The sequence below is a fragment of the Haemaphysalis longicornis genome, unplaced genomic scaffold (assembly GCF_048455015.1).
Source record: "Haemaphysalis longicornis isolate Haplotype H1 unplaced genomic scaffold, Haemaphysalis longicornis Haplotype H1 scaffold_1, whole genome shotgun sequence".
NCBI lineage: Eukaryota > Metazoa > Arthropoda > Arachnida > Ixodida > Ixodidae > Haemaphysalis > Haemaphysalis longicornis.
Window position 1 is genome coordinate 45,929,601 of NW_027526203.1, and position 15,369 is coordinate 45,944,969.

The following is a 15,369-nucleotide window of genomic DNA, read 5'->3' on the forward strand; positions in this document are numbered from 1 at the left end:
GAAACAGGCACACAGAGAAGCTGACAATAGCCCCAAATGGATTTGGCACTGATGAGAAGCCGGGTACAGTGGTGATCTCGCTTAGGGTGAACATGGGAGCGCGTGCGCGCCGGTACTATCAGAGCAGCCTACCGTCGGCCGCGCGAAGCATCGCGCATACGCTGTGCGTGTCGAGCCGTAATTTGCTTTGAACGCGCGGATTGCGTCATCGGAGCGTCTGATCATCTTCTGCTATGCTGTGCGTCGTCTGCTAATGATGCCTCGCTTTGAACACCGAAACATCGAACTTTGTACGAACATGCCTAATAAAAACCACAAAGTATCTTTTCCACCTTAAATTTAATCAAGTTTGTAGTGCCCTAGCTCACTTTAGGATTTCGATTTATTTCTGACAAACATTGTGTGCATGGGCTCCTTTGGTTTCAGCGGCAATTACTCAAAACAAATAAACTGCTGTTTCAATTAACGTCATCTTTTTATGGAGTCTCATTGAAGCATGCTGGCGAGTAGCGAACTTGCGATGTGACGAACCAATTGCATTGCATTCAAGCTAATGAACGAATAAGCGCTCACTAAGAAACAGTTTTCTTGCGGTTTCAAGTTTTCACTTATTTTTACAGCGGCCGATTTCTCCACCGATTCAAGCACGATGAAGTTAGCAGACGACGTTCAGACGCTCCGATATGACGCGATGCGCGCGCTAGCAGTATAGCCTCGCTCGACACGCACAGCGCATGCGTGCGGCTTCACGCATCCCACGGTAGGCTGCTCTGATAGTACCGGCGGCCATGCGCACCCGTCTTCACCCTAAGCGAGATCACCACTGTACTTACACTGCATATGCAGGAGTGGTTCGTCGGCTGCCACTTGTCCCGCTTGATCTTCACCGTCCACAGAACTTAGAAGCCGCTTTTTTGGGTCTCTAAGAAACGAAAACATCCTCCAGAAATGTTTAGAGCTGTTAGAACACTGGGGAACGCAGCACCCAGGCGTTCTGCAAAGAGGCTTTGTGAAGAGCGCCGCTTTTCGCGCGCCTAGCATGGGAGTCGGCGGGGGCGGGATGCAAGAAAATGGCGGCGGCGCCTCCCGAGAACCGGTCTTGGCGGCGGCGACCCCTTCAAAGAGTGGCGCCACCCTCAGCGGAGCGGGCGCGCATCGAGGCACCCTAGCCGTTATTCACTTAAGCTTGCGTGTTTGTGGGTCGGAGTCGGCTTGACATTTCTGACTGCGTCCGTTGGCTAGTGCTATTTAGAAAGTTGCTGCTGCGCGCATTTCTCGAGTCTGAATGTCCCCTTACGGTGTGGTGTTGCTTAGTTGTATATTGACGGTTGCTGTACCTGTCAGCGTACTGAATCTTCTCGGGTTAGTCGCTCGCTATTGTCTCGCGCGCACGCACTGAACAACTTGTTTGTCAGAGCGTCGGTCACTTATTATTTTCAAACTTTCGTGTTAATTGCGTTGTGTTTGGTTGGCTGAGAACCATAAATTTACTGTGCGATCACGCTATTCCGCCTAATGTTGATGTGCGTCCAAGGTGTTAGCGGCAGCACTGCTTTCCTTTATCTGTGGTGTGTGTGTTGTTCAATGTTTCTTCCAATGCCTTCGATGAATTGGAATGTTTTATTTACACTAGTCAACTTTAGTTGGCTCCGTGACGTGTAGTGAAATGCACGGGAAAGTGGTTGTCTTAGCAGTACAAAACGTTCCTTTTGTGGAGGGGAAGGCAGGTGGAAACACGCAGAAAGTGTGGTGCCGCTTCTATGCTGGCAATGTCAGTGGCAACCTGAGACCTCAGAATAATTACGCATAAGGCTCACGTGTTGACTATTAGAAGTTCTAACATCACAAAGTAAGTGTAAAAATAATTCATTCCTGCAATTTTATTCTATCAATGTCAGTGGCAGCTTCTTCGAGAGTCGGAATAATTTTCAAAACGCTTAGGTGCAAAGTTGTTGCATCACGATGTGCACCAAACATTTATCCATTTCTGTTCTTCCTTGAAAGCAGCTTGCTACATTCTGTATTCATCCTCTTTGACCCGTTCAGAAACAGTGTATGGCTGAATGTTTTTGTTCATCTGCAAAATAGAAATGAAAACAAGTTTTTTTTTCATTCTTCACATGAACCTGCGAAGTCATGGCTGTGGCATTCACTATGGCTGAAGACATCTTCGGCATGCTGAAGGGTCGTCGGGGAGAGTGTGGCGGATTATGAATGCCCTGTGGAGCTCATAAGCCACAGAAGAGTACCTTTTGAGTCCTGCAAATTGTGCAGATATTCACCAGTTTGCATAGACCAAGGACAGTCGAGCTTAAAGTATGTTAAAATATTTTTATATCTCAAATTTTTTAGCAAGAAAAGATTACCAGGTCTTGCGGTGTAAAAAACATTCAAGTTTCGCGGAACGAATCAGACATTGTTCAATATTTTGTCGTGCTCTCTGGGTAAGCAAGGCATAAATGTATTCTCTAATGTTTTGGTACTGTTTATTTTCTGGGCAATAGGGTGAACGTAGACTTAAAACAACGGAACAAGGAATGCATATGGCCATTTTTAATGTATTTGGACCCCTTCTTGGAAGTTTATGATCACAAGGCAGCACATTTAAGCTCTTGCACAGGATGAAATCATTGCATTCTACAAGTAAGTACGCACTGCCATTTTTGGGTCTTTCATGGTGCGTTTTTAGGTAGTTGCTTTATAAATAATGGTTTGAAAGTTCTTTTCAGTGACAACATTTTTGCTGTGAGAAGGGGTGTAAAATATAATGCAGAAAGGTTATTATAATAATAATATAATAACCTTTCAAATAATATTATTTCATTAATAAAGTAAACCTCTCAAGGATAAAAACCTTATATTCAGAATACCCAGGCAGCAAAGTGGGATACTTTCCAGAATCAGAGCAATTTCATTGATTGTTCTGATACAGTCAAACCCGGCTATAACAAACCCGGATGGAGCGAATTATGCTATATATCGAACAAAAATATTTCAATTACGGAAACACATGGGAAACATATTCCTTATAACGAAGTTCACATCGGATATATCGAACTCTGTGCGCCTAGAATGGCCGCCGAAATGCATGGTCTCGAAGCGGCGATTGAGATGTGGATTGGCCGCGACCACGCAGCAAGAGCCGCGACTGAGACATTGCGCCTTGCACGGAGCGACAAGACGCCCGACACTTTCCGTAATTGTTTCGGACGAGCGGGACTAACGATGGAACCCGCACAGTCAGCGATTCCGTACCAAGACAGCAGCATTGGTGAACTGTGGAAAGAGCTCGCCAATGTTCCCGATGATGTCGCAAGTGAAAGCCGTCCGACGCTTGTAATGAAGCACTTTCGGCAGTCGATGTGCTCCGCCAATGCTTCTTCGATTTTGGAGGACGCGGACTCGAACTAGTGCAAAAAATGTTTCGTGTAGAGAATGCTATGCTAGTTGAAGCCGCCAAAACGAAAGTGAAAACAAAAATCACCGCTTTTTAAATGCAGAGCATTTGTATAACTCACGATGTCACCCGTGCGTCGGCGTCCGCAGCAGCCAGCCTCCCCCTACACTATAAAAAGAAATAACCGTTACCGGCGCCTGGTTTCGATCCCACGACCCTGCGGGCGGAACGCAAGGTGCATGGTGCTCTACCCACTGTGCCACAAAGCCGACACAGAATGAAAGGCTACGAACGCGCCTTATATCCTTGACTCATTCAAACTACGTCAAGAAGCTGCTGATACAACGCATTCACTACCTGTGGGCGGAACGCGAGGTACATGGTGCTCTTCCCACTGCGCCACAAAACCGACACAGAATCAAAGGCTACGAATGCGCCTTATATCCTTGACTCTTTCATACTACGTCGTCAGCGGCGTGCGTTGGCGACTCAGCAGCGTGCTAGCGGCGTGATAGCTGCGTGGTGTACACGTGATAGCACCAACCCCCCAAACACTAAACGTTAACGCAATACACCCACCTCCTATGCGACGCATTTACTCGAGTCCCCCTCGCGGGGAGATGGTGCCATTTTTTTTGCAAAATAGGCAATTGGGGCAGAAAGTAGCTTTATTACTTGCAATAGATTGATTATTTTGGGTGTGGTAATGGCTACTTTACTGTGTTCGTTTCTGCATGCGGGGATGGTGGAGTTGGGTAGGGGGCAGGGCTCCCGCTGATTGCGAACTCGTAACGAGCAGCTCGTTATAGGCGGGTTCGGCTATATCGAACTATTGAATATATCGAACTAATCGAAGTGCATATTGCAGTTCGCTATAAACGGGTTTGACTATTGTTTAGCGCACTTTCACCTTTAGCAGCACTCCCAGAAAAAACCCAAGAAATCACTGACTTTAAATCAATTACTGTTTTATGAAAGGGCCTAAGCAACTAACTCATTTAAAGCAACCATGTAACAATTTTTCTTGTTTCCTTAAAGGTACATGTGGTGAGCAGTAAGTCTTCTCGATGGCCGGTTATTCTGACAGAAGAGAATGGCGGCATCAATGTTGTCCTCAAGAAACACATGACGGATTCGTCGCCTGCACTGTCACTTCAGGATGTGATCATCCTTCTCACCGCATGTCATCGTTTACATGGTGTTATCATGTTCTTATGGATGTGTGCCTTTGGAAAGTTTTTCGGACTTTTGCAGGGAGTTCTTGGACAGCATGACAAATTAGACAGTGTCGTGGTGTCACTTAGGTTGGAGTCTTTTGAAATACTTGAAGTGGTCAGCTCTACTTGGGATTTTAAATTATTGGTAAAGGTTAAAGTATCTTTTGAAAGGCATGAAGGTGGTCAGGTGAAAGGCATGTAGGGGGTCAGGTCTGATGAAGAGGTTTAAGCTACTGGCACATGCAAGTTGCATCTGAACTCAACACTGAAGTCGTGCCTTGCTTTACGATTTTTTATCATTGGCAGGCTGCCTTTGAATCTAAGGGAGTGTTAATGTAGTTAATGGCACCGCATCTTAACGTCCTTATTATTCAAGTGTAGCTCATGAGATCTTTTTTTCATGGCAGTGCTGCTGCGGCTGCAAAAGTAACAGTGCGTATTTAGTCAGATGGCTTCCGCCTTCATTGATAAATTTGAGTACTGTTTGTGAGCTGACACCCATGCCGTAGAAGAATGGAAAATGTGCGTATTTGGCTTGAACAAGTTTTCTCCTTTGAACAAAGTTGCATTTCTTGCTTGGCAGAAGCAGGTCTTTGGTCACAATTACACTGACAGCAAGACGGGAGGGTTTTTATAGCACCCGACTGTGAATTTTAGCTCAGGTAAAATGTTGAAGCTGGAAAAAATACTTCCATGTCTGCTTTGTAAAACTGGTCACCTGTATTTTTCAACACTGGCTTGTTTGGTTCTTAAGGATGTCTGACTTGTTCCCGCTTGAATTGCTTACGCGTATAAAATTAGTCTACTTGTTAAATTTTAATATGTGTAAAATGCTCCCAGCTGCTGGTTTGCAAATTATATAAGATTCACGCTGGCTTTTATGAGATTTCTTTGGATGAATTATTTTAAACAACTACAAATTGTTTGGGCAAGTAACGTGCCTTAAGTCAAAGGCCTTTTCAGGACGCTCATAAAGTCTGTTTTGGCTACAAATAACTTGATGTTACACTTACGTCTGGTGTCAGGAAACTGTACTATCTTTAATATTCATGTTTTAATTTGTGGCATACTGCCACATGTGACCTCGTGTCGAAATGTTTTATCGTTGATGTTGGCTAGAGCGTTCTTTTCCTAAGCTCTTTCACTGCACTGTTGTAGGCTTGTGATAATACAACCGTGTATGGCTTGTTTTGAGGCCTTTCCTTACAATTTAATAGCAAACTGCATTTTCCCAAACAGTTATGCGTAAACATGGTATGGCAAGCGCAATGGGTACTTCCGTCATTGAGTTACCTTGATTTATATGATAAGGCAGCATATTTGATGCTCACTGTTGTATAATGTCTGTCTCAGTGCCGCGGTAGACGCACAAGTCTATGTATTTGTGACGCAGTTGCCCCTAAAACCGTCTTTATTACCCATGTTTTTGAGTAAAGGTGAATATGTGAAAATACCACTTTGAGGCTGGTGTTATCGTTATGGTATTTATTCCTTGTACGTTGGTCATTTTCTGTGCAATTTAAAATAGACAGCTATCCATATCTGGAATGTATGCATATTTACACCCAATAAAGTTGTATAGTATATTTAAAAGCAGTGTATGAGTCATGATAGTTGGTTTCATGTGTATTTTAATGCAAGTATATTTTTCTTTTACATGCAGCTAAAACCCAGAACAGGATTCTGCGGGTGAAGCCAAAGACTGCGTGCCGCTCTAGGTGCCTCAGAACAATGTTTATATAGAACTGTGCTCCGATAGGCAACTGTTGGGAACTGTCAGGGACCACACTGCTGCGGTGATTTCTGCTTTCCAATTGTTGGTATCACTGGGGGTCATATATAAAGGCTGCGTTAAAATGGTGCTTGCGGTTTCCTGGTGTTACCAATGCATCCGCCAGCCTGCGTATGACCTCGGTGTATACCGACAGGAAAGCAGAAATATTGGAAAAGTGGAGTCCCATAGACACCTTCCCAATGTCTATAGGAACACCGTTTTATATAAACAGCTGGTCTGAAGGTACCTGGAACGGCGCACCGGATAAATTCCATAACCATTTTACATGGATCAATGTTCCAGTAACTAAACTACCCTTTTATTTGGAACAGTGATCCGCATACTTTTGTTTGGAACACCGATCCACATAATTTAGTCGCAAAAATATGTGGCGCACTGTTCCACTTAATTTTCAGGATATGTGGAACACGGTTCCAAATATATAACTTTAACTTTTTTGCAAAAACGTTCCAGTTACTAAGTCAATCTTACGTGGAACCAGATTGAGAGTGTACGAACGCGCCTTATATCCTTGCCTCAAACTACGTCAAGAAGCTGCTGATACAACGCATTCACTACCTGTGGGCGGAACGCGAGGTACATGGTGCTCTTCCCACTGCGCCACAAAACCGACACAGAATGAAAGGCTACGAACGCGCCTTATATCCTTGACGCATTCAAACTACGTCAAGAAGCTGCGGATACAACGCATTCACTACCACCAACTCCCTAAACACTAAACGTTAACGCAATACACCCACCCCCTATGCGACGCATTTACTCGAGTCCCCCTCGCGGGGAGATGGGCTCTTTTTCAATTGGAACGCTGCCTAAGTGGTAGTTTTGGATAATGTTAGCTCATTTTCTGCTGAAGTTAATATGGTTACATTTTTGGGGATTAAGGTTCATGTGCCACTTATGGCCCCAGGCAAGGATTCGGTCAAGGTCACACTGCAGGAAGGAAGCATCAACGTCATTTTCTATGTCCCTATAAACCACGCAATCATCCGCGTGTAACCTTATTTTGGATGTAATGTTCACGGTGATGTCGTTGATGTAGATGAGAAATAAAAGTGGTCCTAAAACAGATCCTTGCGGCACCCCCGAAGTGCGGCACCCAAAAAATGTATGCTGAACGGAAGAAAAAGGCCCCCCATCGCAGGTCTGAAAAACACGCGCACGCGCACGCGTACGCACCCCCCCCCCCCCCCCCACACACACACACCCGCACGCACGCACGCACGCACGCACGCACGAGCAACTTTATACGGCACGTCAGCCGTCGTCTCCACGGGCAACAACCTTAGCAATTCCGCTATTTCAACGCTGCTTGTCAAACCCTTCCCCTGCCCCTCCGCCTGGCCCCACCCCCTCCGCCCAATGACCGAGGCGCATTTCCTTCCCTATGTGAAAGGGACGAATGAAACTTCATCCGCATTCTTCGGAAGGAAAGCATTCTCGTCGCCCACAAGCCGGTGTCAACGCTAGGACGGCTGGTGCCCCGACCGAGAGAGCGCCTGCCAAAAGAAAAAGCACGAGAGGTCGTTTACAATATACGTAGTGCATAATGCCCATCCGTTAGGTCGGTGAGAGCCGTAATTACGCAGAACGCCCCCGGAACAAGAACGACGTCCACAAGTCTGAAATTGTGCGCAGTGCATTGACCGAACACTGCAAAAAGGCGAACGGGATTAACTTCGACGGTGCGTAGGTGATCGACACCGAAGCAAATTACCCACAAAGAATTCTCTAGAAGTGTAGCTTGCTGGGCCAGTTGGTGCATTCTGACATTTTGGAAAAACCAGCGAAAAAACACGAACACAGAGTCAAAGAAATGACAACAGACTCGCTGGACTAACAACTGAACATATCCTGAACATAACTGAACACAACTGATTACCGCAGATTACAACTGATAACCGTGGCAGATTACTGCAACAAAGATGCTTAGATTCTAGACGTTTTCAAGGCGAATGACTCAGTGAAGTTAATTTTATGATTGAAGTTCAAAAGGAGCATAGCCTGCAATACCTTTACCTCAACATAAAGTTAAAAGGGGATCATGTTTGTTTTGGCTTAGTCCCCGACAATCCAAGCCACTGCTAGACCAGGGATCCGCCCATGAGCGGCATTTTAATGAACACGCTCCGATCAGCTTCAACAAAGTCATGTGCGCATGAATTTGGGGTCAGTTTTGAAGCCCAGTTTAATAGGCTTGAAACAGCCGGGTACCACGAGTATGCCATTGCTCAAACCTGCGAAAGGCTAATGAAACTTGTCAAACGGAAACAGGACCATGCACTAAAACAAGATAAAAAGAATGAGAAATTAACAGCCATTCTATACGTGCACCGCTTATCACATGGTTTAAAGAATATAGCAGAAAGATACGGGGCGACTGTCGCATTCTCAGCCCCACTCAGGCTTAGCCGTGTTTTTCCGGCCATACAGAGGAAGATAGATCCGAAGCCGAGAAAAATCAAAAAGAGGCTGCAGCATCAACCACGATGACAAGTTTGTGCCCTGTCGTACGGGTGTTGTGTACCGGTTGCCCCTCGATTGCGGAAAAGTGCATATTGGGCAATCAGGTAGATGTGTCAACACGCGCCTGCGGGAACATTTGAGGACACCTCTTCCCACTTACCAGCGCACGGCCGAGCATGGGGCTGCAAGTCGTGTTTTGATGAATGCGACATTTTGTTCACACCAGCTGACACGAGAAGTTGTTGAAGCTTATCATATCAACAAGAGGCGAGCAGTATGTGTAAGCCAGCCTTCTCTGACGCTGCGCGAGGAGGAAAAAGCTTTTTTAGATGCCACCTGAGTCTGTGAGCGGATATCAGGCCTTTAGGCGGTTTTATAAGAGGTTTAAAATTTTTTAGATGCAAGCATCTCATGCTCGGGACTGTGTCCCTCCCTCCCTCGTTGTTGTCCGCCGTCCGCACTCTACTGCGCATGCGCGTCTCTTCAGCCCCTTCAGCGTTTGGGCTGACGTCAGCGCAGTCCACTATACAAGGAAATACTTAGGCGGCGCCCGGTTTCGATCCCACGACTCTCTGCCCGCAACGGGAGGTGCGTGGCGCTCTTCAAACTGCGCTACAAACCAAGACGGGAGCATGTGCTACGAACGTGTCTTATATCCTTCATCATTCAAACTACGTCAAGAAGCTACTGATACAACGAAGGCACGCGAAGCTGAACGTCAACGGAAACGACGAACTGAAAACTTTAGAGGAGGATGTTAAATTTCCCACGGGAAAGCTGTGGCGGGAAGCGCTACGCGCCTTGTATCTCAAACAGAGAAGAGGAGGAAGAGGGCGGGCAGCGGGGTAGGAGCGTGAGCACGCAATAAAGAAAGGCGAGAACCAGGAGGTGTTCGATCAGGTAACGCGGGTGTCAGTCTCTTCGCTGTCTCTATATTTCTCTACACTTCTCTGTCTCTACATGGGGGTTCAAACTACGTTCCCATTCATGCTCCGATAAATGAAACAACATAATGGCAACACAATGGAACCTACACGGACCCCCCATGATTCTTCGCATCTTCCTCATGGTTGTCCATTTGGAGATGACGTCCGGAGTGGACGCATAGGCACCTTGCTAGTCCTCCGTGCCCCTACGGTGGCAGCAACAATACAGCGAACCTTTTCCACCTCATCTGGGGTTGTTCAGTTTACTCGACTGACCGCGACCAGTTCCTTACAACGCAAGTACGCCCGACGACTTCTGAAGAACATGTACAACACGTCAGAAACAACCCCCAAATTTTACAGAAAATTACAGAACTCGGTCTCAAAACAGGTCTCTATAAAGTAGTATGATGGCGGATCGTTCACCCACTCTCTAGATGTCCCCCCAAACACAACCTTTGTAGCTCCTGAACGGCTCCTTTGGATACCCCAATCATGGTCGTATTAGAGTGTCCTCATCACAACTTCACCTGTGCATATCGTGCTAAGTGAACGCTCACAGTGCAGTGCAGACTTTGTATGAACAATCTTCCCCTCCCCTTTTCCCCGTGTCCCACAACAGGGCCTATTGGCCTCCTCCTATAATAAAGTCATCCATTCCATTCCATTCCTCATGGTTCCCCACGGGAAGATGGTGTAATTTTTTGTTTTCACCACATCAGATGGTACGTGCCGGCTATAAATTTGTGTTTCTTTCCAATAAAATACTAGTTATGACTCAGCACCCGTCTTGTGAATTTCTTCTGTGTCCCTCGTAGTTTATGGCGCTGTTACATTTCATACCAACTGATAATATTCAGTTGTTAGTCCAGCGAGTGTGTTGTCCTTTCTTTGACTGTGTTTCCGTGTTTTTTCGCTGGTTTTTCTAAAAACTCAAATAATCCTCCTCGAGTCCTGCAGATGCAGGCGACTCGGGGAACGCTGTATAGATCGGGAGGTGCCCTTCGCGCCATTTACGCCCACGGACTCCGACGCCGAAGGGCATAAAAAATGTAAAAGAAAAAAATGCCTCCAATCCACGCTGGGAAGGTGATTGGAAAGCAAAGCTTTAAATGATACCCACAACGATTGCCCATAAGACGTCACTTGAATTCCCACAAGTGGCTCGACAAAGAGTGAAACAGAGATTCTGCCAGCCATTACCTGGAATTCGCTGGGGCAGCGTCCCGAACGCAGTAGCGTCGGCCATGTCCGGGCTAGAGAGGCGGACGGCGCCGATGTTGCCCGGTCGTGCGTCGGTAGAAAGAAAACGGAGAGGAGCGTCTTTCGCAGGGTGAAACAGCGGAACTTAGCCATCCTGATGTGCTCGCTCGGGGCTACACCACCGCGCGACACATGCGCAGACACCGAAACAATTCGGCATGTAAGCTCAGTGATTCCAATTTACGCTGAATAAAACTAGTTAGTTTAATAAGTTTGAGAATTGCGAGAAAGCTTAGGGAACTTTTATAATCGCTATTTATCAGAACCAGTTGCTCCTTTCGCCTTTTGTAATAGTACTTCTTAAAACACAACCCAATCGGTATTCACAAATTTAGAAAACTGAGTCCCATTCGTAGCAAGCGGTGCGCAGAAGGCAGCGTTTCTCTAGCGGCCAGATGTATGTATGTGGTCTCTACATTTTGTTTTCCCGCCCTGCAAACCAATCCTTAGCGTGTCTTTGCCGTACGACCACTAAATTCCGTCGGGTCCGGGTTACTCAGGAGGTGCTGTCGAACAACTTAATCAAGCCGTGCGAAGGAAGCGCGGAATGGACGAAAAGCTGCGGCGAAACAGGCCCAAAACAACCGCCGCTAAAGCAGACGACGAAGCCCTACCGCCGAGGCGCCCGCCCGCGAGCAGGCACCTCCGCGCAGGGAACGCTGGGTAAATTCGCCGTGCCATCTGCAGTGCGCTCCGTGAGTGTAACCTCCCCCCCCCCCCCCCCCCCCCCGCGGGTGCCTCCGTCGCGTTGGGAGTTTATTGACCCGCATGGCACGAAAACGAAAGAACCGTTGGCTGGTAGAGGTAAAAAGCTTTGCTTTAAAAAATTACTCCCACCTCCCCTCGCGGGAACCCCTGTGTAGATGCGACGCATACAGGGTTCCGTTGTTGTTTCCGTTAGGTTGATTCTCCCATCGCGTGAAACGTGCCGTGAACCCCCTGCCGCGGCTATGACGCAACGTTGCGCGGCTATGACGCAACACAATCCACTTTAATCCAATCCAATCTAAATCGAATCCAATCCAATCGAAATCGAAATCGAAATCCAATCCAATCCAATCGAATCCAATCCAATGACCCTCACGAGAGAGTGTTCGCCATCGGAGAGGAGAGAGGGTGAGCGGCGGAGAGCGCAGCTCGCGCGGCGAGGAGAATGGGGGAGGGGTGTGGACGGACAACAAAAACGCCGTATGGAGGGACAAGGCGAAGGAATGAGATACAGTCGCATCTAAAATACGCCAACTTATATAACTGCTGCTTGTGGTCGAAAGCATTCACTCCAGATAAAGGAGCCGAGTAGGCTCCGAAACGTTGGGACCGCTTTTAATAAACGCCCTTTGTGTGTGCCTTTGACTCTTCCGCAAAACCTGTATTACCATCGATAATTGTCCGCCAGCCTAGGCTGATCTTTGCTGCTCTCAGCTTGCAGATTGGTGTTAGATGCGTTATTTTATATAAAATGGGCTAATTGTAAATACTTTTACCTTAGCGTTTCTGTTCATGGTCAGGCATCTCTTATATCAACTTAGGATCGAATTCGTGCCGCCTTACCTCGTTCACAATGGTGTTCTCGTAGACCGACGTATCGTATTCCCAACGGTCGCAGACGAGAGTTTCGTTCCTGTCCACAACCCAGGAGCCGTTGTCTGCTTGGAACACGCGGTACACCTGGCACCTCGCAAAGCCTCGCCCTGCAATGGCCGCTGGCACGGCCCAGGATTTCCATTCTTCCGCGCTCATTTTGGCAATCTCGGAAGATGCATTCTCGGGCCGCGCGCACCAGTGGTCCATGTCCGGAGCGACGATGGGGGTCATCATGTTGGTCCAGGCAGTGGGGAAAGCCCGCAGCACCACCAGGATCACGATGAGCACGTGGTACACGCCGAAGCCTCCGAGCACATCCAATATATCCATGCCCGCTTTCATACTCGGCTGACTGGAGCTTTCGTAAGCCTAGCCATTATAAAAGCAAAAAAGTCACACGCAAATAATAATTACTAAGAGAACGGATGGCTGGCCTGTAGCCCTTTAAAAAACAAGACACGGAGGTATAAGCCTGGGCGGGTTGGTACAACGCTCTTGGAACCGCGCAAAAGGGACGAGGACGAGACGTAGGCGGCACAGGACGAGACGTAGACGAGATACAGCGCTGTGTGCCGTCTACGTATCGTACTCGTCCCTTTTGTGCGGTTCCAAGGAAGAATCAAAGACAGTTTCGAGTCAACTGTGTTCCATTTAATCATTTTATTTTCGTTGGCTCCTTGGTCACTGTAGTAGAAATGTGTTTTACCACAATACACAGACAATTTTTGTAGATAACCATATCTAGAAATAAAAATGGAGCTCTAGAGACGGAGGACTTCATTTGGGCAGGAGGACTGTATGCCAAATGGGGGCGTGGGGGAAGGTGGTAAGGTGGCATGCGGCCTCAATCATCTCGTGGGTATTTTTTAGTACTGGCTCAGTCTCGGCGCGTATGTGCTGTTTACCTGTGTAATAAATTTCGTCCGCTCTTGGATTGATGCCTTGCAAGCGGTCAGGGGCCCTTGAACTCCTGGACGCAAAATCGACAGTCGTAGATATCGTTGGGTGGCTTGTTAACGTGTATCGATTTTGGTTAATCTGAGTAGTAGTACTCCAAGATTTTTGTCTGCATGTGCAGGAGCTGTGATCGCATTGAAAGTGTTCCTCCAAGGTGTTTCCAAGATATTTTTGTTTTCTGACAGTGGGTCTTTTGTATATTCCATAGCAAATTCTGCATGTGCCGGTATAAGAGTTTTCTGAGTGATAACGGAGTGCAAGAGGTCTCTTTTGGCTTGGCGGCAAATGCGCTCTTCCAGAACCTTTTCGTGCTTTAACGTTATGAGATTTTTGCAGCTGGGTACCCACAACGAGGTAGCAGGCTGGATCAGGGTACTCAAGCCTTCTCCTGGACCACTCGCAAATTTCATTTTTCCTCATTTCGTCATTATTATATGTAGTGCCCAACGCCCGGGGAATGCACTTTTCGACGGCCTCACGGAAGTGTAGCGATGATGCCAGGGAATTCGTCTGTGCTTAGGTATGTAAGCGATCATTATAACAGCTGGCAGTTTTGCACTTTGCACCTCTCCTTGCATCGAACTGGTAAGACGTTTTTGTAGACATTTAAGGATGTTAACAAAGGCTTCTTTATGGGATAGTTGCTATAGCCTTGAATTAATATTTAGCGTGCGCTGCATACTTGGACGAAAAAAAATGACAGTGGAAAAATTCGAAAAATACGTTGGTGCGCAAACTAGCAGCCGGATTATTGAAAGTTTGATCGTTTTTCATAAGCATGAGATGGGGTGGTGGGCAGACATTGTGAAGATTAAACAGGATATCTTCTTTCGCGGGAGCTTATAAGCTCAGCAGTTTATTTTTCGTCATTGCTATCTCCTGATCGTTAGTGCTACACTGATACGTTAGCAAGATGCATCAGAGATAATGCTGAAGCCCTGCACCACTTCTTGCACCGTCCGGTCCTCTGAGGGTGACCGCACAATTGCTTGCTCCAGCCCCAGGTCGCATACGGCGATTGTAGTTGTTTCTAAGCATTGTTGTGCTGCCGCAATACATGATTGAAACACCGGCCCGTTTGAGCAATGTAGGAGGCGTCTCCAGAGAATGGAATTTTGTAAAGAAGTCCAATTGTACACTGGACATATTTGTTGACGTGTTTGACGCCACACGATATTTGCCCTTCTTGCGGGTTTTGCTTCGGCGAATCTCTTGCACAGCAACTATAATTTTGAAGGCTTTGAAAACATTACTTCAACAATGAGCTAGCTCGCCCCTTTCTTCAATGCCAAACTGTATGCGAGCACGGGAGCACTACGAGGTTCGTTTTATCAAGTTGCGCTTTTTTTTAACAGAGGAGCTGTTTAGTAAATCGTTCAACTTTCGTGTCCGCAGTTAAAATATCAAAGAAATACCGAGCGCCCGTGAGCGCGTGCCTCACTGACGGAGAGGGCGGAACGTGCAAAAACGACGCTTGGACTTCTCGACTGAGAAGACATCCCCACGCATATAACTGCTCAATAAAATTTTTGCTTTCTCTATCTCTCGCGGCGACCACCCGGAAGTTAAAAAAAAACAAGAATATGCCGAGCGCTCTTGTGCAGGGTCACCAGGTCCCCAGAAAGCAAAGTCGCCAGGAAATTACCGAAAGTAGCCAGAAAGATCGCCACCTTAAAGTGACTGTTTCAAAAGGAGCCAGAAGAAGTCGCCGTTTTCAGCAAGGCGATACTAGTAAGTACTTTTCGGTTACCTTTGCGGAGAAAAATT

The 15,369-nt window shown here is 46.9% G+C and overlaps 1 protein-coding gene across 2 annotated transcripts in view; it reads right to left on the reverse strand.

The window, feature by feature from the left end:
- The window catches only part of LOC144163826 (organic cation transporter protein-like), a 152,703-nt gene that overhangs the window by 111,187 nt on the left and 26,147 nt on the right, over positions 1-15,369 (reverse strand). For both annotated transcript variants that reach the window (XM_077694521.1, XM_077694523.1), the window contains exon 2: positions 12,613-13,014. In XM_077694521.1, coding sequence (XP_077550647.1) covers positions 12,613-12,987 — 375 coding nt within the window. In that variant the 5' untranslated portion in view covers positions 12,988-13,014. The remainder of the gene's footprint in view (positions 1-12,612; positions 13,015-15,369) is intronic.